The 24173-nt window shown below is 34.4% G+C and overlaps 1 protein-coding gene across 12 annotated transcripts in view; it reads right to left on the minus strand.

Annotated features, from left to right (window-relative positions):
• LOC107677847 (muscleblind-like protein 2a) overlaps positions 1 to 24173 on the minus strand; it is an 84177-nt gene that overhangs the window by 46669 nt on the left and 13335 nt on the right. For all 12 annotated transcript variants that reach the window (XM_016472904.1, XM_016472903.1, XM_016472897.1 and 9 more), the window contains exon 2: positions 20189 to 20877. In XM_016472904.1, coding sequence (XP_016328390.1) covers positions 20189 to 20362 — 174 coding nt within the window. In that variant the 5' untranslated portion in view covers positions 20363 to 20877. The remainder of the gene's footprint in view (positions 1 to 20188; positions 20878 to 24173) is intronic.

Consider the following 24173-nt stretch of genomic DNA (forward strand, 5'->3'; position numbering starts at 1 on the left):
CATTATATATATATATATATATATATATATATATATATATTGTTCATTGTTATATATTGTGTATCACATGACAATAAATAATAAAAATAAACATTATAAACATTAATGTATATAACTTGAAATGTTAAAAATGTATATGTAAATATGTAATGTAAATGAAATTATGTATTGTTAATCAATCAATCAATCTACCCATCAGTCTACCCATCCATCCACCCATCCATCCATCCATCCATCCATCCATCCATCCATCCATCCATCCATCCATCCATCCATCCATCCATCCATCCATCCATCCATCCATCCATCCATCCATCCATCCATCCATCCATCCATCCATCCATCCATCCATCCATCCATCCATCCATCCATCCATCCATCCATCTATCTCTCCATCCATCCATCCATCCATCCATCTATCTCTAGTATTTTTCTTAAATTAATTGACCAATCAATAATACACAGAATATTTATTATCATAATAAACAGCGGCAGCAGCCCTCATTTCAAGTGTTTCTTCAATCAAAATCAAATGTAAGATTGACGCTAAAAACAAACATCTTCAATGAGATGACGTTATGTAGGTAAGATGACTGCCAGAAAGCGCTTTGTGCTATTTCTGTAATGCATCTGTCTGCGTTACTAATAATTCCTCAGCGGCCGTGACTTCAGTGTAATGAATGAAATGAGCAGCCATTAAACAACAGGCCTTGTTTATGCTTGTTTTTAAGCCAAGGCTCATTTCTATTAACATTTCAAGCAAATCATGCATTTTGTGTATTTGTTTTGTTTTTGAGTTTTAATCACTGCACATTTGTTTTTCTTCCAGATGAAAAGGACTCGAATGAGACATTAGAAAAGATATCAGGCTGTCCGTTCTGACAGCCATTAACATCGCATGAAATAAATAATCGATAAACGTCTGAACGCTTCAACAATGAACCTCAGAAAGGCATCTCTCACACAGCGTTGAGGTGACAGGCTCGTTTTCCCAGCCTTTCCTAGAGAAGGAGACATTTCTCAGCCACGTCAAGCACGAAACATTGCATCCGACCGATATCCACGGCTGACAAACTAGCCAATCATGAAGCCTTCAGTTATGACATCATAAAACACCCGGCATACAAGCGTGAGGCATATTGAACCATCAGTCCTGCAATCAAAGCACGAAGCCATTTTTTTGCACTGAAGCCATGCACACACACCGCTGATGCTTGCTCAGAAGTGCTGCGTTACACTAATAACCACATCTTTACATTTTCAGAGAAAATAAGAGTGATGTTTGCATATGCAAAGATGTTGTAATGATGCTTAAGCGTTATGGGTGGTTGTTAGGTCATTGCTGTGTGGTTGCTAAGGTGTCAGTAAAAATGATATTATCAATAACTCATTGATATTATTTTAACTCATCAAATTAATGTAACCAAAGTTGAAATGACTTGTACAGATTATACTGCTTATATTTAAAATGTAAGTAGTTTTTAAGATGAAGTAGTTTTAAATTAATTAAAATGAAATGGAATTTTTTTACAGTGTAAAAATCAGAGAATTCTTTTTTTTATGACTGATATGGATAAAGAATATTTTTACATTTGTATTTGCAGTTGAGACAATAAGAACTAAATGATCATTATTCTAGAACAAAGATATCAAATAAAACCAAAAATATAAAATATGATTAAAATTACATTACATCCATTCATTCACAAAATATATAACTTACCTGAACAAACTTAAAGATGAAAATAAATGTTTAAGATAGTGAACATGCATAAGTGTAATGAATTAAAGAAATATGTGTTACTACTATTTTAAGCCATTTCATTTATGCAACATTTATACATTTATGTTAAATTAAGTATGGAAGCCCATTTTCACCACTGAATATGAAATAAAAAAGGTAATGGCGACTTTTTAAATTATCTCACAATTCTGACTTTTTTCTCGCAATTGCAAGTTTAAATCGATTTAAACTCGCAATTCCGGAAAAAAAAAAAGGTCAGAATTTCGAGATAAACAGTCAATCACCATTTTTATTTTTTTATTCAGTGGTGGAAACAGGCTTCCATAGAAAATGTTTAATGTCAGTAAAAAATAAATAAATAAAAAGTATTGTTTAAACCAATTATTAACCTATTTCCACTTGCTAAATGGTTGCTTATTAAACCAAGCAGGTCTGTGAGTTTTTTAAACCAGTTTTATCACAGCAATAGTTTTAGAAAGCGGCAAAAGGTTATTCAATTGTTAACTTGAATGGCTTTAACGTTAATGGCTATTATTGAAATAATTATTATTTAATATATATTTGATTATTTATCCAAAAATATACACATTACATATTTTATTTTTCTGTGAATACCATTGTTAGGTGTTTTTCTTCAGTTATACACCAAATTAAACCTTAACCCCAAGTGAACAATTGCGCTAGTCTTAGCAAACAGCGCACTTACTGATCACTAAATATGCTCACCTAAACATCTGGATCTTCCTGAGCTTGCGGATGCATTATCCCATGTCACATTAGCTGGAATACTGCCACTCGGATAAACGATATTCACGAAGCAGCTTCCAACTGGGAGTCCAACAGTAACTTAAAGGTTACAGCCCAATTAGACGAGGCTTCTGATTTCAAAGCCTCTCGGCTCATTAAAGAATCTAGGCCTCTCAACACCAGCTGTGGCCTCGTGGTCTATCCCTGCCGGTCTCTGGGAGGGAGACACACAACAGGATCGGATCCATGGCGGGAACATTCGGATCTATAACACGGCCTGTTTGCTGCTCGACACATTATGCTTCCTAAGTAAGGCAGGGGATACACTGGGAAATAAATGGAGATTGCAGATTTGATTGAATAGGATATGTTTTGCTCTGGAATATTTTGGAAAGTCATGTGGTTTGGACTCGCTAGGAAATTGCTGTAATGTTTTGAGGTCATGCAAGTATTAAAAAAGCTGGTTGAAACTGTAACGAGACCCAACAGGAATACTTTCGCTTATAAGTTCCTGGGCATCTTATCTTCGTATTTATTTGTATTTATTTTTAATGTAAATAACAAATTTAAAATCAATTCCGCTTTAAGTTCGGATTCTGTTATGCTCCGCACTGCTACTAGGTTTTACCGTCTCTACAAAATAAATTGTGTATCCAGTTTAACAAGGTATTTCTTTAAGTAGTTTAGCACTATTGACAGATAAATAAGTTTTGACCCCAAACTAAACATTTATGATACGTTAAAGGGTTAGTTCACCCAAAAATTAAAATTCTGTCATTAATTACTCACCCTCATGTCGTTCCACATATGAGTGCTTTCCCCAGAAAGTAATCAACGTAATCAGACATTTTTTTTTTTTTTTTTTTTTTTTTTTTTAATAATCAAAAATCGAATCTGCTTTACGTTTTTAAGCTGTTTTGCTTTGCACATCTCTACATTTTTAAATCCAATTTGACTTATCTATTTAAATATCTCGCTTTATTGCCATTATTGGCAAACTAGGTACATTTTGACCCCAAACAACAAATTTATGAGTATTTAACTGTTAAATAACTGGCAAATTACTAGTTTAACTGGTAAATTAATATAAAAATGGACCGTTTTAATTTGCCATTGGATCAAATATTTCATGCTTGGTCATTGGAATTGGAATTGAAATATTTTTTCAATGTAAATAACAAACAGAACCAGCACAAAAGTCAATTCAGCTTTATGTTTTGAAGTCGTTATGCTTTGCATTATCTCTCCATTTACATTTTCAGCCATTTTAACTTTTCAAAGAAAGATTTTGTTTGGCATTATTGGCAAACAGATAACTAGTGATGATTTAACTAAATAACTGGAATAACTGGTAAATAACTAAATTGACTGGTAAATAATATTTCAAGGTTGCACAAGAAATATAAAAGCTGACTGTTTTAATTTGCAACTTGACCGAAACTGTAATGAGAGCCTTCAGGAATATTTGAATTCATGCTTTGCACATCTCATTAGTTTTTACTGTCTCTCCAATTATATTTCCATTTTATCTAGTCAAATAAATCTTGTTTTGCTACATTGGCAAACATATCACTTTTGACTCCAAACTGCACTTTTGTCCAGAAAAGTCTGAGAATTGTCTTGTTTGTTGGAGTTTAACAATGCAATTGTTTCTTCTTGGGGAAAAAAAACAAAACAAAAAAACACATAAAGAAACTCCCTCAATTGTTCAGTGGATGAAAGAGATGTTTTTCCTGGAAAACCTTCATGTTGACTCTTTACCAAGCGGTAATCTCCCGTTCTCTCTCGTGAAGCCAACACAGAAGTGACTAAAACTGTAATTCGTCAACTGGCCGCTAGAGGCTGGCCGCAAAAGGGAGTCAATCCCATAGACTCCCCATGTTAAAATGCCCAGCTTTACAGCAGAAAAAAACATGTTTACAGCCTGGTTCAAAAAATGATTTTGGTCTATATAGCTAATTTTGCACTTCATGACAACTGTGAGGGGGGTGAATTTTTTTATAACTCATCCGTTTCAATTACAGTATATTAAGCCTTAAAGTTCTGCATAATTAAGGGCGTGGCCACTTGAGTGACAGGTGGATTGCCGCTGCTGACACTGCCGTCGAGCTAGGTGGGCGTGGCTTCAGCAACCAGCTCCCGCCTCTTTGCCCATTTTCGATTATCCGGGAGTGACGCGCTGCCAAGATGGCAACGGCCGGCTCTGCCCACTTTGAGCTTCAAAAACACTCTTCAGAAACCTACGGGTGACATCACGGACACTACATCCATGTTTTTATACAGTCTATGCTCTTTACGGACTTTGAATGTCCAGGTTCAATACAACTTATTCTCTAACAACAGCATTTGGTGCATAAGGCTCATTATCACAGAGAATAATTTACTTGATCCTACATTAAAGTCATTTAATGCAATGGAAGTACACAAAGTCAGCACCATGTTCAATTAATCTTAATTGCTTTCAAACTTTCCTGATACATTAGTTAATGCACAGTGAAACAACATGAACAAACAATGAGCAATTGCATTTATATTAACTAACATTAAATGCTGAAAATAAATATTGCTCATTGTTAGTTTATTCTAGCTAATGCATTACTGTTAACAAATGAGACCTTGTTGTAAAGTGTTTCTGTATTAATCATGCAACCGGAAAATAACAATACTTTTCTAAGTGGATAACTTGTGGATAAAATTTCTAAATCCGTATAATTTGGTAATTATTTCATAATTCCTATTTGCTCTTTGCTCCATGTAAACACTATTTTTTTTTTTAGATTATTTAGCCACAATCTTTTGTGTGAAAATGATTTAATGCTGTTACTTTGTCATCACAATAAAGTTTATAAGATTGAAGTGAAAAGATTGTGTAGTTTAATGTTTAAGTGAATGAAGTTAATGTTTAATGAAAGATTGGAAATAGCTATATATAACGTTGGATCAGTAAGCAATATTATACAAATCTTATGTCAATGGGTTTTTATGTTAAAATCTTGAGTCTATAAAGAGTGTTTATTTTAATTTGAAGGTTTCTTGCTTTTAAAACACAACATTTTCTGCAGTAAAACATGGTCACAAATGCTGTTGATAAATATTAACTTTACACTTTTTAAACTATAAATTATTTTTTGATCGTCTTTGTAATGCCCCCAAAGTTTAAAGATTTTATATTATATAAACTTTGGCATGATCAGTAAGCAATATTATAGGCTAAAAGTGCTCTTTACGGACTTTGAATGTCCAGGTTCAATACAACTTATTCTCTAACAACAGCATTTGGTGCATAAGGCTCATTATCACAGAGAATAATTTACTTGATCCTACATTAAAGTCATTTAATGCAATGGAAGTACACAAAGTCAGCACCATGTTCAATTAATCTTAATTGCTTTCAAACTTTCCTGATACATTAGTTAATGCACAGTGAAACAACATGAACAAACAATGAGCAATTGCATTTATATTAACTAACATTAAATGCTGAAAATAAATATTGCTCATTGTTAGTTTATTCTAGCTAATGCATTACTGTTAACAAATGAGACCTTGTTGTAAAGTGTTTCTGTATTAATCATGCAACCGGAAAATAACAATACTTTTCTAAGTGGATAACTTGTGGATAAAATTTCTAAATCCGTATAATTTGGTAATTATTTCATAATTCCTATTTGCTCTTTGCTCCATGTAAACACTATTTTTTTTTTTAGATTATTTAGCCACAATCTTTTGTGTGAAAATGATTTAATGCTGTTACTTTGTCATCACAATAAAGTTTATAAGATTGAAGTGAAAAGATTGTGTAGTTTAATGTTTAAGTGAATGAAGTTAATGTTTAATGAAAGATTGGAAATAGCTATATATAACGTTGGATCAGTAAGCAATATTATACAAATCTTATGTCAATGGGTTTTTATGTTAAAATCTTGAGTCTATAAAGAGTGTTTATTTTAATTTGAAGGTTTCTTGCTTTTAAAACACAACATTTTCTGCAGTAAAACATGGTCACAAATGCTGTTGATAAATATTAACTTTACACTTTTTAAACTATAAATTATTTTTTGATCGTCTTTGTAATGCCCCCAAAGTTTAAAGATTTTATATTATATAAACTTTGGCATGATCAGTAAGCAATATTATAGGCTAAAAGTGTTTGATACAAATCTTACAGCAACAGGTTTTTATGGTAAACTCTCGCGTCTATACTTTAAAACAGTGTTTATTTTAAGGTTTACTGCTTTAAAAACACATTTTTTATCATAACTGTTGAGAAATGTTAACTTTACACTTTTTAAACTATAAATTATTTATTTGATCTTCTTTGCAATGACACCAAAGTTTAAAGATTTGATATAACTTTAGCATGATGAGCAGTGAGCAATTTTATACACGTTTTTGATACAAAACCCATGCCAACAGGTTTAATTTGTCAATGTCTTCAGTCTATACTTTAAAAAGTGAGTATTTAAATGTTTATTGCTTTAAAAACACAATATTTGCTGTGGAAAAACATTGTCACAAATGCTGTTGAATAAGCATTTTTATTATAAAATTATGTTTTATCCTCTTTGTAATTTAGCTTAAAAGTCTAACTTGCCATCTGAAATCTCATGTGAAGCTTGACAAATAAAAAAAAAGAGTGCATGCACCAAGCAAACAAGGTAGCGTGTTATTAGAAACAGTCCCGAAGCACTTGAAAGAATGTTGACACAGAAGCCAAGAGCCGCTCCGAGGTCTGTTTCTAATATCCCGATATTCCACAACAGATCCCGGCTCCACACGGATCGCTATGTGAAAGAAACACACATGCAGGTGCACTGCAGCATTAACCAGCAGCAGCTGACAGTGAGAGCGACGAGCAGCGCTAACCAGCTGCAGCTGACGAGTCACTAGGGATGCAGCGACATCAAAATATCACAATACGACAATATTGTGATATGAAGTCTCAGACTAAATTACATTCACACTGGTGTTTTAGGAAGCCAAACAAATTAGAATATAATAATAATAACAACAATGGAAGTAATAGCCATATATTGTAAACAATTGCACTGAATATTTCATAGGTATATTATTTTTGCTTTACACTATAGTAGGGAAATTACAATACTTCTTTCCTAATTTCTACACTTGAAAGAGATATTTTGAATTTGGACTGCATTTAAACCATTAGCTGTCAGCAACTCATACTGCACTTTTAAACTTTTATTTGAACAGAAACGGCAGTAGAGCTTTTATTTTGAAGGAAAACTCCAGCTTCAGTGAACAAACTGAACGGTCTCACTACAAATCTAGTAAAATGCTGTAATCATCTGCTGCAAAAATAAAGCCTAGCTGGTGGCCTTGCGTTCCCAAACGCGCGCTAAACTCACAGCACATGCAATAAATGAGTTTACTGCATTCGTTCAGTGTGAACTGAGCTGTTCTGAGGCGCGGAAAACACCGGATCACGAGCTGATCGCGTGAACGAAGTGTGCGCTTCGCTTTGAAATGTGCAGCGAAAACAGACTTGATGAAGGGATTAAGCCATATTGTGCTTTCGGTTTTAGTTCGTTTTGACAGATACTGTGCCAAAGCATCATGGCCGATGCCGATTAATTTAAAAAATGCCAAAAATCGGCCCGATCAATCAGTCGACTTCTAGTTAACATTAGTTAATTCATTAGTTAACATAAACTGCCAATGAAAAATTCTTCTAAACATTCATTCATCTTAGGCCATTTCAATAGGCCTATATAATAACACACGTTGTTAAAATGAAAAGTTGCAACCGTGTTATATAATGAACTAAGAGTTGTATTTTTTAACAAAGATTAATAACTTAAACTGTAGCAAATGTAGCTATTGCTCATTGTGAATGTTAATGCATTAACCAAGGTTAACTAGTGAGATCTTATTGCAAAGTGGTACCTATTGGTCTTCAGAATTCTTTTGCACTTTACTCTGTAAAATGTTTAACTTTATACATTTTTGGGTATTGCTTTATTGTATTTAAATGTTCAGTTATTTTTGTTATAAGAAAAAAGTTATTAAACCTGTTATACTGTATTATGACCAGTGTTGGGCTAGTTACTCAAAGAATGTAATATATTACTCATTACTAGTTACTCCTTTCAAAAGTAATATTGTTACTTTACTTATTACTTTCTGGCAACAGTAATTAGTTACACTACTAGTTACATTACTTTTTCTTCTTCCGCATTATATTCTTCTAGAATGTTGCTAACAACATATTTCTGCCTCATCATTTGACCAAAATCCACATTGGATCGCAGTCAGAAGTTATTACAAACACTCAATAGTGACTGATAGTGACATTCAAGTTGAAGTGTTGTATTAATCTCATTAATTGTCATGTGTAGCTTGAAGCGAATTGTAATTTCTCCATTGCATATACGATTATATTTAATTGTATTTTATCAAATCACATAAGTTTGTAAGAAACGGTTTCATTTTCCAAAAAGATTTTTTATTATAGCAATATAACGTACCACATGCTGATCAGAGGGATGTGGGTGGGATGTAATGCCAGAGTAAAGTAAAGCCACAACTTGCACAGTGTTCAGATCATCTTTTTGCCTGACAAAATCAATATAATGCAATATTTCAATCTGCTGAATGTAAGCTTTTCCATATTGCAAGCTTGCCTGCTGCACTGGGGACATTCACATGCATGTGCGAGTCGTGAAAATTATGAAAATAAATCTAGGAATTATTTGATTGGTGGATTTTAAATCAGCGGCATCATTGAGGCATCAAAAGAAACTAACTAAGCTGTTTTATGGATGGTAACTGTAATATTATTACTGAAATCTTATTAGTAATTAGTTACACTACTAGTTACTGCAAAAAAGTAATATTATTACAGTAACTAAGTTACTAGTAACTAGTTACTGCACAACACTGATTATGACAACACTTTTTTGCAACTATATTTAAATATCGTGATAATACCGTATACCGCGATAAAAGCATTAGCAATTAAATTGCAACATGAATATTTGACACCGGCATATCCCTACTTTTATGTTAGAATAAGAAGTTTAAATATATTTTAAAAACTACACTTTTTGCCCCAAAAGACCTATCGTTTCATATCATCATGTGACCACGATAATATCGAGACAGTTTTGCTATCGCGATATCACGATATTAATAATACCATTACATCCCTAGGAGTCACGAGCAAGCGGCAACCTCCCGCTCTCTCTCGTAAGACCAACACGGAAGTGACTAAAACTGCAATTCATCAACTGGCCGCTAGAGGCTGGCTCCAAAAGGGAGTCAGTCCCATAGACTCCCCATGTTAAAATGCCCAACTTTACAGCAGAAAAAAATATGTTTACAGCCTGGTACAAAAAGTGGTTTTGGTCTATATAGCTAATTTTGCCCTTCATGACAACTGTGAGGGGGGTGAATTTTTTTATAACTCATCCGTTTAAATTATATTAAGCCTTAACGTTCTGCATAATTAAGGGCGTGGCCACTTGAGTGACAGGTGGATTGCCACTGCTGTCACCACCGTCGAGCTAGGTGGGCGTGGCTTCAGCAACCAGCTCCCGCCTCTTTGCACATTTTCGATTATCCGGGAGTGACGCGCTGCCAAGATGGCGACGGCCGGCTCTGCCCACTTTGAGCTTCAAAAACACTCTTCAGAAACCTACTGGTGACATCACGGACACTACATCCATGTTTTTATACAGTCTATGGTCACGAGTCCGAGCAGAAAGCCTCTCCACCCCCACGGCAGGGCAGGAGTGAAGTCGCACGGACCAAATGCAGGCCGACGCGTCAGGAATGAGAGGCTGCAGAACTCATCAAAGTCTCTCCCCAGCAGCGGCTCGACGTTAAGCTCAAGTCAGCAGTTCATTGTTGTGTGAATGACCCGGGGGGATGGACACCCTGCCGCACCGAACACATTCCCCCGGCATGTTTGCTCTGCTGAGGGTGCGGCTCGCTGCGCTGGGAGAAAACATACAACAGGTCCTTCTCAAATGAAGTCAGACAACCTGTGAAATCAACCCATCTCAAAATGTAGTTGAAATACAGTGAATCTGACCCTTTGAACAAGTAGTTCGAAGCACTACAAATCATTAAAAATAATCATCTATTTAGGAAAATGGTATAATTATTTATTGTTAAATGTATTATTTTAATACATTTTGATTTACTATTATTTATTTAAAAACAGAACAGTCATTGTCTGTTAAGTTTAAATAGCATTAAAAATGAAAATATAAATGAAGAACACTTTATATATCATAATACACATGTATTATTCTATTTTTTATTATAAATACATATACTGAATAATAAAAAGTAATATTATATATTTATTTACATTTTTACAATACAAACATAAAATATGAATATTAAACTTACAGAAATAAAAAAGCAAACAAGTTGTATTAATAGAACATAACCAAAAATACAAAGTTAATTTATGCTGTATAAAAATATTTTGATGCAAAACAGGAATAGCCTATATAAAAAAATTTTTTTTTTAAATTAAATTATTAAAATAAAGCAGCTAACTGCACTGAATGTGTCTTAATATTAATAAAAGACATAGCATGTATTGTTTATTATTAATTATATTTATACAATTCATTATTATAAAACATTTTAACGTATTATTATTTATATATACACTGTACAACAGAGAAGACCTTATCTATTATAAACAACAGGACAAATTAATGTAAAAAGCACTAAATGTGAAAATCTAAACTAATAATAATTAATATAATATAATACACATTATAAATAGTCTAAATTACTTTATATTATAAATGAATAATATGTTATGATAAGTATTGTTGTGGTTAATAGCAGTTTAAGTACATTATTTTTTTTTTAAACCCTGAAAGTGAAAATCCTTCATAATACATAAATAAATAAATAATTTTATCTAATAAGTAAATAAATAGCTGCGGCTAGTCAGGAGAAAAACACAGATTGCAATTTACGAGATTTATCACTTGTCGCTTTGTTACACCATACCAGGATAGGACATGCAATATATTTAGCAAAATAATGAATTCTTCTAGATATCTTTCAAAGAGCTATAAACTTGTGTGTACTGATCATGCAGCAGACACAGCACCAATGCTGCACATCCGGCAGGGTCAAAACCAGACAAAACTGTTGATGCTGGCTAGGTTTGAGCCGCTGTGTGTTCAGCTGATGACATGTGAGCTGTTTTTAGGACATTTGTTCCTGGACTGTCTCGCTGACGGCTGCAAGCCATGCAAGTGCCTTGTCAAGCGCAGACATCATCACTCCAGAGCGAGAAACAACAACAACAACAACGGCCTATTCAGTGTCAGGCTCACCATCACATGACTCTGGCATTTGTATATTATCTAGGAAGATGGGAACGACTCTCCTTTCCATCCCCCACAATTCACAGCACTTCCTGCCTCTCTGTCAATAGAGTCGACCAGCTGCAGCTCAACCGGCTTCTCAGTAACTAGGTTAGAGAGGACAAATGCACTGAGGTCGGGCACAACGCTGGGAAACTAATTTGAAATCGCAATTTGCCACGAGCAACTCATAAAATCAAGCATCCCCTAAAAATTAAAAAAATTATGAATAAACAATAAAAAGTTAACTACCCTATAGTTATCTACCCTAAAAGTTAACTACCTTAAGTTAACTATCCTAAAGTAGTTTTTAAATATGCCAATTTATTAAAAAAATCTATAAAATCAATATTAATATTAATTCATGAAAATACTCATAATACATACATTTGACTAACCTAAACTAAACTAAAAAAAAAAAATCTATATACTAAATAAAAAACATTTTAAATAAAAAAGTATACTAAATAAACAAAAAGGTTATATTTGATATATTGTAAAATGATCTTTGGTTAAAGAAAAACAGGACAAAATTAATTCGATTAAAATATAAAATGCATTAATGCATTAAATATAAAAATTATAATGTGCACAGTTAAATACTTTTAAAACGTTATTGTAATATATCTGAAGTATAGCCTTGGAATAGCCTTCCTGATAACGTTCGGGGTTCAGACACACTCTCTCAACAAATTATTAAAATAAAGCACACAATTACACTGAATTATAAATTATAAAATATATTGCTATTTACTATTATGAAACATTTTAAAGTATTATTATTATTGTTAAAAGATTAATATTTTATTTTTTAAAAAGTCATTATATATTACAAACAACAGGACAAATTAATATAAATAGCATTAAATATTTTTAAATAGCCTACTACTAAATGCACATACAGTACACATTATATATTATTTTAATTTAAAATTTATATAATTTATATAACTGAACCATAGACATAGTGCTAATACAAGCTGTAGAGACAAATAAATATTATAGTATATAATAGTAGTTAAATTATATAATTTAAAAATATCCTGAAAGCGAAAATGCTTCATAAAGCAAAATAAATAGATAAATAAAACATTTAAAAAATATTATAAATACATTTTACATTTATAAAAAAAAAATAAATCACAGCAGTATTTATCTCTCACAAAAAAAAAGTCAATGCAACAATTATTCAATACAAAAAAGCACAATAAAATGTGAAAAAAAAAACACTGATGTAACTGGAAAAGAAGAACAATTCTGAACAAATTCTGAAAAAGACGCAAAGTTAGTAGCGCAAGTTTTAACGAGTTACTCCCCAAAAGTGATTCTTTGTTCTTGGACTCAAAAGTCACGGCCTTGAACATGCTGCGGTCAAGCAGGAAATTGGCTGTGCTGTACGTCTATAAAAATGGAAAGCATAGTTCATGGCAGCGGACTCTGGGCCGGATCTCGCAGCACAATGCAGCACACACCTGCACTTCCACAGGACACACAGCAGAATCTCACGCCGCTGTGCAAATGCTGAGGGCAGCAGGACGGCGTCACAATGAAAGCGTGAACGCTACAAATGAGCCCACTGACAGGATTCATTATCAGCTAATGCAGAGCACATGGCTGACTGGAAAACAACTCGGCCTTTTGTGCATCTTCGCAAGGTCATCGCAGTCGGAGGAGCTCACGATTCTGCGCAGCACCTCCGGCTGCGAGTCAATGAGACAATCTGATGACCGTCGACTCCCAGGGGCCAAAGACAGCAGCTCAATGGGCCCCTGTGTTTGAGATTGTATTAATACAGAAAACGCAATCTTCAAGATGAATATACTCAGTTTTAGAGGTCAGAGGACCGTACCAAACACAAAAGATTGGATTTTGTAAAGTTTGTACAATACATCAACGAGCTTTCAAATAATAGGGCTGAGATTTATCAAAAATTGAATATATATTGCAATATCTATGTATTTAAAACTATTTAAATAAAAGAGTAATATTGTAGTTAGAATATCAAGGGATGTCATTTTCCACACGTTATTTTTATTTATTTTTTTTAATCAATGAATGGAAGGAAGGATTATTAACAATTATTTATTTAATTATTTTCATTTATATGCACCAATATAACAATATACCTGGGGGATAAAAATACATATTTTTACTAAAACATTTTGATTTAGTTAAATTTAGTTAAAATATTCAAGGACAAGGTACATTGTTCAAATAGTTTTTACATTAAATGAACAAAGGGAAGGATAATTAAAAATTATTTCTTGAAAAATCATTATTTTATTATGTTGATTTATATGCACCACTATAACAATATATGGGGAAAATTTATATTTTTCAATAAAACATTTTATTTACAATATTCAAGGTATATATTCCAAATAGTTTTTTCCATTAAATGAATGAGGGAAGGATGATTAATACTTATTTATTTAATAATTATTATTTAATTATTTTGATTTATATACACCAATATAACAATGTGCTGTAATAAAAAAAAAATCTATAATGCAAAACAAAATGTCATGTAATCCAGTAAATGATATTTAAGTAAAGATGGAAATGAATCAGAGTTTTGATTAACACAATTAAAACATAAACATCTTCACACTTTCATACTATAAAGGTCTAATGGCATGTTTTGGGAAACTTAATAAACAAGAAAAATGAAAAGTTCAAATTGTTGCCGCTTTTTATTATTCCAGTAAAAATATCACAATAAATATATTTAATACATTGTCCGGCCCTGTTAATTAATGAGAAAATAAATTATAAATATATTATACATTATTATAATTTAGAAAGAATAGATTCTAAATATTTTCTTTCAATTTTAAACAGTTTTTAGACTGAGAATCCATATGTCTGGGTGTAATTTCTCAAAACAAGTCCAAGCAAGAGAGTTGGCAATTTAAGGCTCAGATTTGTTTCAGTCACATGAAGGCCACATAACAACCACCCAGAAAACCCTAACAACAATATGATGTACAAAACTGTTCGGATGATTGTGGAAAGACAGACAGACTGGATCCTAACTGAAGGCGGTTGTTATTGCATTAGGCAGCTGTCTTCTCTGACAGAACTCAACTGCCGTAATAGACCATAAGTCGATGGCAAATTACAGTAATTCACTAGATCTTTGACTCACCTCTGAATAACAGAGAAGAGACGACACTAAAAACAGTTTTACAGGCTGATGTTGCCAAAATGAATTCAACTTCCGCCCTGCGAACTGAAACCCAGAGCACGAACGACCATGGGTTAATATGATTTCACAAGCTTGGGCTTATTTAAATTTAGACAGAAAAACAATACAAGTTAAAGTACTTCACTAAATCCTTTTAAACTGTCACATATCAGCTTTAGGCCTGCCATAAACCAACAAATGCTGGCACAATCAGCCAAAAGCATAATGCAATGCAGCGCATAATTCAATGCATCGTTCAAATATCCAGCTTTATGCATAAGTAACTCTAATGATCTCACAGGTCGACTGCATTGATACCACACTCGTGCCTCGTGGCCTAAAGCGCTCTTAACACTATCCTCTGACACTGACCTACATAGTGACCTTGCCTAATTTGCGCGATAAACGGCGGAGCGTGTAAGCAGTTCCATTTTTATAAATTTTTTTGTGAAGGACTGCAGCGCACATGAAGGTAAGTATCGTCTTAAGTCTATTATTCCTGTGAGAGATTGGACCTGCTCCAGTTTTACTGCGCATTTGTCAATGTCACCGGCGCAGTGTATTCCTGCATTAAAACATGTGAGCTGCCGTATCGCTCGCCTCATGACCATCTGTGTCGGGAAACATTAAGTGACCCAGATTAAACCAAAAGCACACTATAAAGCACAGTGTCATGGTTTTCCGCAAGAATACGATAAAAGACACCAATGTTTCATAAATAATTCATGTTATTATTAATAATATTTGCCATTACATTATGTATTGTTAAAAAAAATGGGTGTTTGCCCATGCAAAACTGGCAGGGTTATTAAACTAAAACAAAAACCATATTCATGTGTTGCTTGAAATAAAACAATCGTAACCTGCAATTACACAAAATATTTAAAGAATTCAACTGATTTTATTCCAGCTAGTTGTCAAGGCAATGTCTCATTTTCATTTAGTTTAACCTGATGTACTAACAAATTTGAACTAAAACTAATATTAAGCAATATAAAAATTAATAAAAATATAAAGATATTAAAAAATAAACAGCTAATAAAAAACCAAGTAAGAACAAAACAAGTAAGAAAATTACTGAAACTACCTAAAATTAAAATGAAAATGGAAATTATAAAAATGAATAAAAAATACTGATTGAAAACTATAATGGAATCGTATTTTTTTTTATATTTACAGTGGTTTAAAGTGGATGCCACTCGTTATGCAGTGAAATGAATTGTTTAAAAAGACTGCTTAAAAAATCTCTATAAGAAAAAACACAAATATAAGAAAAGATATAAATATTAATATAGAATTTTAAAAAAATTGATATTTTTTCTAAAGTATATGTATCTCACATATTGTAAGATCTTTTAAAAATATTTTAGTGATGTTTTAAATCTCTATTCCAAAAGTTGCATCTTTAAATTCGCCTCATTTACTGCAACGGTCATGCACAAGCAAACATGCACCTGTTTTTTGAACGTTATTTAAGTGCATCTCCATAAGCATTGTGTTTTATCTTAGAAACCTCCATTAATAGACTATCCTTCAATAAATTCATTAGCTTTACTGGAGGTGATATTGCAGATTTGTTGATTTGGTGCATTATCATAGAATTCAGTTGATGTGCATGTGCACTACAACATTTTAATGCATGAACAATATCCTGTTTGGACTGTAAATAATGTTTGAGATTTTAATCAGTTCAAGAGTTCTTCAATGCCATTTTGTGCTACTGAAATTAGAGATGCTTTTAACATATTAATGAAAACTTACCGACCAAAAAAAATAAAATAAAAATACAGTTATGTGCAAGTGCATTGTCCAGTTTATTTATTTAACCACACAGTATGGGCTAACATCTGATGCTTTAATTATCGGTCACTGCGTTTATGTTTTTGTTTGTTTTGCACATGGTCAAGGTTCTAAAAACAGCATCGACGTTCACAGAAACCCAATGGCAGGCTGTACAAATGACGGACGTGGCATGGTAACGTTAGATGGAAAGATATAAAACGGGCTGGATGAGAGAGCAGCGCTGCCCTTTCGTTCTCTATAGGTCAGCTTTATTTGAAGTGTGCAGTATGCAGTGTGGCAGAGCTGACACATGCACTCTAATTTCAGAGTGCTGCACTAAGGCAAGCTATTTGCCAGCAACACAAAAAGTATCCTCAAAAAATGTTGTTGACGTTTGCTCGGTCAATTACCGGGCGCAGCGAGTTCCTGTGCATCATTTACATAATAATCATTGCCTAGAAATGGATCAACAGTCAAAAACGGTGTTTATGCACAATGATCAATGTGAAATTACATATAACACAAGCAATTCCAGCTCTAGAAGTCTTCAATATACACTAGCTAAACCACACATAAATAGCTTACAGTTACACTCATGAAATAGAGCACAACCGTCAAGTTTCCAGAAGTAATTTTCTCAGAGGAATTGATTTTTAACAATAATTGATCACTTATAAACTGTTAAAGACAGACCTACTGTGAGCTACAAGGTTGTTAATCAATGGTATATGCTTTTGTTAAAGCCATCAGCCCACTCTTTTCCAACTTACTTTTAAAAGAATCATGTTTAACAGTAGGGCTGTGACGGTGGCAGATTTTTACCACCGCGGTGGTAATGGACCAACTACCACCGGTGGTGCGGTGCTGATAGGCTATATATATATATAATATATATAGGCCTATAATTTTGAAACACAAATAATAAATGAGGCTCAATCATTTATTAACGAACATGCATGCTTATTTTAGCACTTCTGTCAGTGAACACGCAGCCTGCAAAACACTAAAATAAATATTTAAGAAATAATACAGTTAAACAAGAAAGTAGCCTAAATAAGAAAGTTAAATACACCCTGTCTACCGGACATGAGCGGTGCGGCGCGACACAACAAAATACTATAGAACTCATTATAATCAGTGATGCTACACTGGATGCGGCACGACACGACAAATCCCCGACAGTAAACTGCCTCGTCCTGTTTATAAGTTACTGACACAGAGTTCAAATGTCCTGTAGAGAGACTCAACCTGTTGCGACACGGCGGTGTCTTGTCCGGTGTAGACACGGTTCACTGTTTCGCCGCCAAGCAAGCGGGCGCATTAACTCTCTTTGAAATATGAATCGTTGCCACATTTCTTGTTAACATCTTCCATTTATCGTTGTCTCGTTTGTATTTGGCCAGTTTGGAGAAAGCCTCACCAAACCGGACCAGCCAGGCGTTTGCGATCATGGGAACTTGAAGACACTTGTACAAACGCGGATGTGTGACATGAATGTAAATGGCTCCAGATCGGCGATGTAGTATTTGGTTTCCCAAAAAGGTCAGCACAAAATTAATTTGCTGAATGCAGAATAAACTGTATTTTCCTGCGCTCAAACCTGCCACTCTAAAGGAAATCTAAATAAAATTCGTATTATGCTTGTTATAGAGTGCGTGACGTCACGTGCACTCTTTAACAATGGAATTCCTGGTGAAAAACTACATTATGATTCTGCAGAGAAATCTCCTCCAATCAGAGAATCACGACAAGAAAATCCATGAAGCACTGCGAATGACGTCCCTATGCTCTTAAGTACTTAAATGCCTAGCTTGCTTTAAACATAAAATACATTGTTTCTATATATATATAACCAACATCTTTAACTCAACGGCTTTATATTTCTCCATCGTTTTTAATTCGATCATGTCATTCACAATGCTTCATGTGGTTGCAGTTCCTCATTAAAGTCACTAAGTACACTGTCTTTTGTCGATTTTCAAATACTTTTTTGCTTGAAATAAAAGTTTGCAGTGTTGCGATTGATTCATGGCTTATAATGCTTATAGACATTTTTTTTTTTATCTTAGGGGAAAAATACTTAAAGTGGACAGGAACTAATGCACTCTATATATTATTTGGTAAAAGAATTGCAATTGTTCCAGAATATAAGTCGCTATGTTTCATTCTGATTGGCTAATTTTCTAAAGTGTTAAAGTTTCTATGATGGAATTAGTATTACCATTCGCATCATTTATCATACTGCTGTTGCTGCTGTTTAATAAAACCAAGAAAAAGGGCATGAAATAGCGATTTTTTCATAGTTAAAAACATTCCGCCAAACATCCTGCCTAAAAACATCCTTCAGCCATGAAAATCTCCTTTGATTTACAAAATTCCTTGATATAACGTCGCACACTGAATGCAATAACTAGCTAAATTGTGCCATATATATTCTACAGTTACTCTCTTTAAATATATTTTTGGTGGAAGAATTGCAATTACCACTTTTTCAGGGATATAAAGTCGCCATGTTTTTGTCACTTCTAGTACTCTAAATTCTGATTGGCTAAGCCGTGTTTGAAAAAAAAAATGCATATAAATGCACAAATGTGACTGCAATTCTATAGTAAAAGTTGCTATGTTGGAATTATTATTATTATTGTTAATAAACGTAATTACTTACTGAAAATTTGTGTATTTTATCATATTGCTATTGCTGCCGTTTAATAAAACCAAGAAAACGGCCATGAAAGAGCGATTTTACCATAGTTGCTCTGCCAAAAACATCCGTTAACCATGCTAAATGTTATTTGAATACATGTGTGACCCTGGAGCACAAACGCAGTCATAAGTAGCATATTTGTAGCCATAGCCAACAATACATTGCATGGGTCAAAATTATAGATTTTTCTTTTATGCCAAAAATCATTAGGATATTTAGTAAAGATCATGTTCCATGAAGATATTTTGTAAATTTCCTACCATAAATATATCAAAACTTAATTTTTGATCAGTAATATGCATTGCTAAGAACTTCATTTGGACAACTTTAAAGGCGATTTTCTCAATATTTAGATTTTTTTTGCACCCTCAGATTCCAGATTTTCAAATAGTTGTATCTCGACCAAATATTGTCCTATAATAACAAACCATACATCAATGGAAAGCTATTTGTTCAGCTTTCAGATGTTGTATAAATTCTCAATTTCAAAAAAATTGACCCTTATGACTGGTTTTGTGGTCCAGGGTCACATATATGAAACTCAAAACATTACTCAATATAAATCTTTACTCGAACAAGGACTAATTAACGAGCTAATTAACAAACATACAGCAAGTCATGCGTAATCCCAAAAGACGCATCAAGTAAGCGGCAGGTCTTACCTTCAGCGAGTCGAAGCAGGCGATCACCCGTCCGTTCTCCACCTGGCAGCTCTTGGGCGGGTGTGCGAATTTGCATTCCTCGTCGCTGCGCGAGCACGTCCCTCTCTGAAACTGCCGGCACACCTCGAGCGTCAGCCATTTCGTGTCTCGCATCGAGGCAATGTTTAAAGCCATAGCTGTTTGAGAACCTGCAGGCTCTATGGTGTCGGTTGCGGGATTGTTGCTTCGGGTTCAAATAGTCTGCAAATGTATATCTGTGTTTTTTTTTTTTATATCTAGTTTTGAGGTTTGTCGGCGAGGTCCTTTAAATAGAGACGTCACATTCAAACCCCCGCTGGCTGTCGCATGGGAGATGGCGGCTATCAGTGAAGCTGTCAATCTCATTCATCAGTCATTTAGTCTCAGGTGCACAACAACGGCGTGACAATAAGAACATGCTCCAGGTCTCTAAATGGTCTTGAGCTCGACGGCTGTGGATGGCAATATCTGAAGGCAACGGCTCTCCTTGGAACGATATCTAATAAAGTCTGTGAATGGAAAAAGCGTGTCGTTTCCTTGTGCTATGGCAAGTCTGAGGAACTGAGATATTTTCGGAGGCCAAGCCAGCGTTGTTTACAGTGTAGGATGGGAGCGGTGAGCAGCTTCAAGTAGGAACGTCGTCAGAGAAGGCACTTTCTTCTGTCCGGGATCTGGAAAAGACGGACAAGATTTGGGTAAGAAACATGGACAATAGAAACTTTCCACATCTATCTGGCACAGAATTGAATTTTCTACATTTAAGTATTACTTTATTAAATTTGGCAGTTGTTCATGTAGCAAAAATATTTCAAAACCACCTATTATGAACCTTGCAGTAACCTAAAGTAAGAACAGAAATGTTTTAAATAAAGGAGTGCATTTAATTGCATATTAAACCAACGATATCCACCTAAAAGGAACAATAGACGGATGTTTTTCTGGAAAGCATTGGTGTTACCTAATCAGAGGCCATCATTTAGTCATTTAAGCAACAATTTTATCCAAAGGGACTTACAAATGAGGAACATCACAAGCAAAGCACAGGAGCAAAGTATATCAAATGTTGCATCAAAGCATGCTGGGAAAAAAAACAGTGATATCGATTAAGTGCAGTGCCACGTTCGGTCAAACGCCGAGGCGCAGAAGCACCAAAGGAAAACTCCTCCCCTTCCTAAACCATTTAAGACTGCCTAACCTGTTGAGTAATGCCAGAGATTTTAGCCAATAGAAAACACGCAGTGGCGCAATATTCCTGGCAGGAGTTCAAATGCCAGAAAAGGACTGAAACAGATGCGTATTCCAGACGCGATCCTGTCAGCGACGGGTGCCACAACACCTCGACTGGCTCACATTAAACACAGAGTAAGAAAGGATAGACAGGCAGAAAGATATAGAGACAGACACACAGAGACAGAGACAGACAATGAAAAATAAAGAGAGACAAAGAGAGACAGACAGACAGACAGACAGAACGATAGATAGAGCGACAGATCGATAGAACGATAGAACGATAGATAGATAGATATAGATAGATAGATAGATAGAACGATAGAAAGATAGATAGAGATAGATAGATAGATAGATAGATAGCTAGATAGATAGAACTAAAGACAGAGAGACAAAGATACACAGATAGAACAATAATTCATAAAGACAGACGCAGATCATTCCGTTATCAATTCATCATTAATAACCCCTGGCAGAAAAACTAGTCATCTCTGTCGGAATTGCAGCAGCTTATAACGTAACTACCACCGCAGGACTCAATCGTCCAGTAATACGCCGCCTCTGGCAGGACTCGGGAACCTCACACAGACCTCGCCGCTGAAATAGAGCTCTTTTCGTGGAACATCTGGAAATATTTTCTTGTGCAAACTGAAGGAGAGGAGGGGTGGGGGTGGTGCAGCAGACGAAACAAGGCCGTAAAAATCTGCAGCTGCCGCTTAAGATTCCCTTTGCTGTGTAATGACGGCCACGTCCCCTCCACTTAGAGCAAAGCTAACAGACAAGTGCCAAACAATAACTACTGTGTGTATGTAACCCAACACTATAGTGCTTTGAACCTTTTTAGGGTGATCGCATGCATTAAATAAAACAAGTCTGAACATGTTCTGAGGTGTGCTATAGAGGGCACGTGATGCCTGGATTTGCCCTGAATGGAATATCACCATACTCATACTAATTTTTTAGTATGCAATATGTAGGCTAACATTGTGTGCAATGCAAGCATGAAACACCAGGATGAGCTACAACATTTGCTAAAATGTGAAGTTTACAAACACGCTGCAGTGACTACCATATCCCACAATGCAATGCACTAAACTTGACCTTGTATTTGAAGAAATATCAACTGCATCTCTTTCTTGACTCATCATTATTTGATCAAACTGCCGGATTTTTAAATAAATCTTTAAAAAAAAATCTTTAAATAAAAAAATGTAATTAAATGTCTGGATGATAACTATAAACCACTCTGAATTAAGAAACATAGTAAAAGCATGACACAATGATATAGCATGCAGAAGGCAAAACATCAGTATTCCATTCAGACCACAGCCACCTTGATCGATTCAGTTTTTTTATTAAGACTTGTGGTGATCTGGACCTTTCTTTTGTCTTTCACCAATAACACACAGCGAGTATTAGTAATCTAATGAGCTCGAGTGTTTCTTTCATTTTCCACTCTTGTTGCTAAGGGCCTGTTTCTTCTTTCTATTTCCAATAATGCCTAGCAACCACAAGAGTGCACCTACAAAAAAAGAAAAATGTAATTGAGGCATAATGAGAGAAATCGACCCTTTAAGAAGAATGCAACAGGTGTAGTGTAACAGAAATACATGCTAATCTGCATAATGCAGACAGTGCAATCATGAAATGACACGGCAACAACAAAACAACAAACAGGGTATTTAAAACAAGCATGTACTTTATTTAAGTGAGATAGAAAAAAATAATAGCCACTAGGACACATAATACCTTCTCTTCTTGTATTAGTTAAGCTAGCATTGCCTCTATTTGATATGAGCTTTAAAGTAACTGATAAAATATCTATATAAAATAAAATATAACAATAAAAAATAAATAGTACAATCAAACCTTCATAACATTACCTGCAATGCTTTTCTAGAATAGAATAGAATAGAATAGAATAAAATAGAATAGAATAAAATAGAATAGAATAAAATAAATAAAATAGTCAAATCAAACTTCCAAAACACTACTGCAATGCTTTTCCCGAAGAACCCAAAATAATAAAATATAACAATAAAAAATAAAAAATAAATAGTAAAATCAAACCTTCATAACATTACCTGCAATGCTTTTCTGGAAGAACCCAAAACAAAACTAAATAAAATAAAAATCACACATAACACTATCTGCAATGCTTTTCCTGAAGAACCCAAAACCGACTTTAAAACTGTTCAGGCAACCAACTGGTTGATTTTTTTAATATACATTTTTGCACATCCTTAGTTGAAATGTGCATTGAAGCCTTGAGTCAAGAGCACTAAATGCACCATACGGCTTTACGATAAGCTAAGATGACAAGGAACCACAGTCAAATAACTGGTCCAAAGGTCCAAACTGTCAAGCAGTCATTTTAAAAAAGAGTTCTAGTGCAGCTGTAATTTGAGATTCTTGTGCGCGGCACTATTTTGAGCTCTTGAAAAACACATTAGCAAAGCTTCCTTTTTGGCAGCACTTCGAACGGGACCTAAGAGAGGCCGATTCCCAGCCCTGGAAAGGCAAAAACCCTGGTGTTAGAAGTTGATTCAGAAAGAATCATTTGGACCTCTCAATCTACGCTCCACCGTCGTACACTCCCAGCGCCCGCTGCGCCTTTCCATTTTACGATTATAAAATTAAATAGCCTGCCATACTCGTCGCACACGTAGTCTCTACGGTACGATTTAATTTCATAGCTTTACCCCCGAGAGTCAAACCATAAAAAATGGGATAGAAACCA

Source organism: Sinocyclocheilus anshuiensis, unplaced genomic scaffold (assembly GCF_001515605.1).
Source record: "Sinocyclocheilus anshuiensis isolate Anshui unplaced genomic scaffold, SAMN03320099.WGS_v1.1 scaffold432, whole genome shotgun sequence".
Classification (NCBI taxonomy): domain Eukaryota; kingdom Metazoa; phylum Chordata; class Actinopteri; order Cypriniformes; family Cyprinidae; genus Sinocyclocheilus; species Sinocyclocheilus anshuiensis.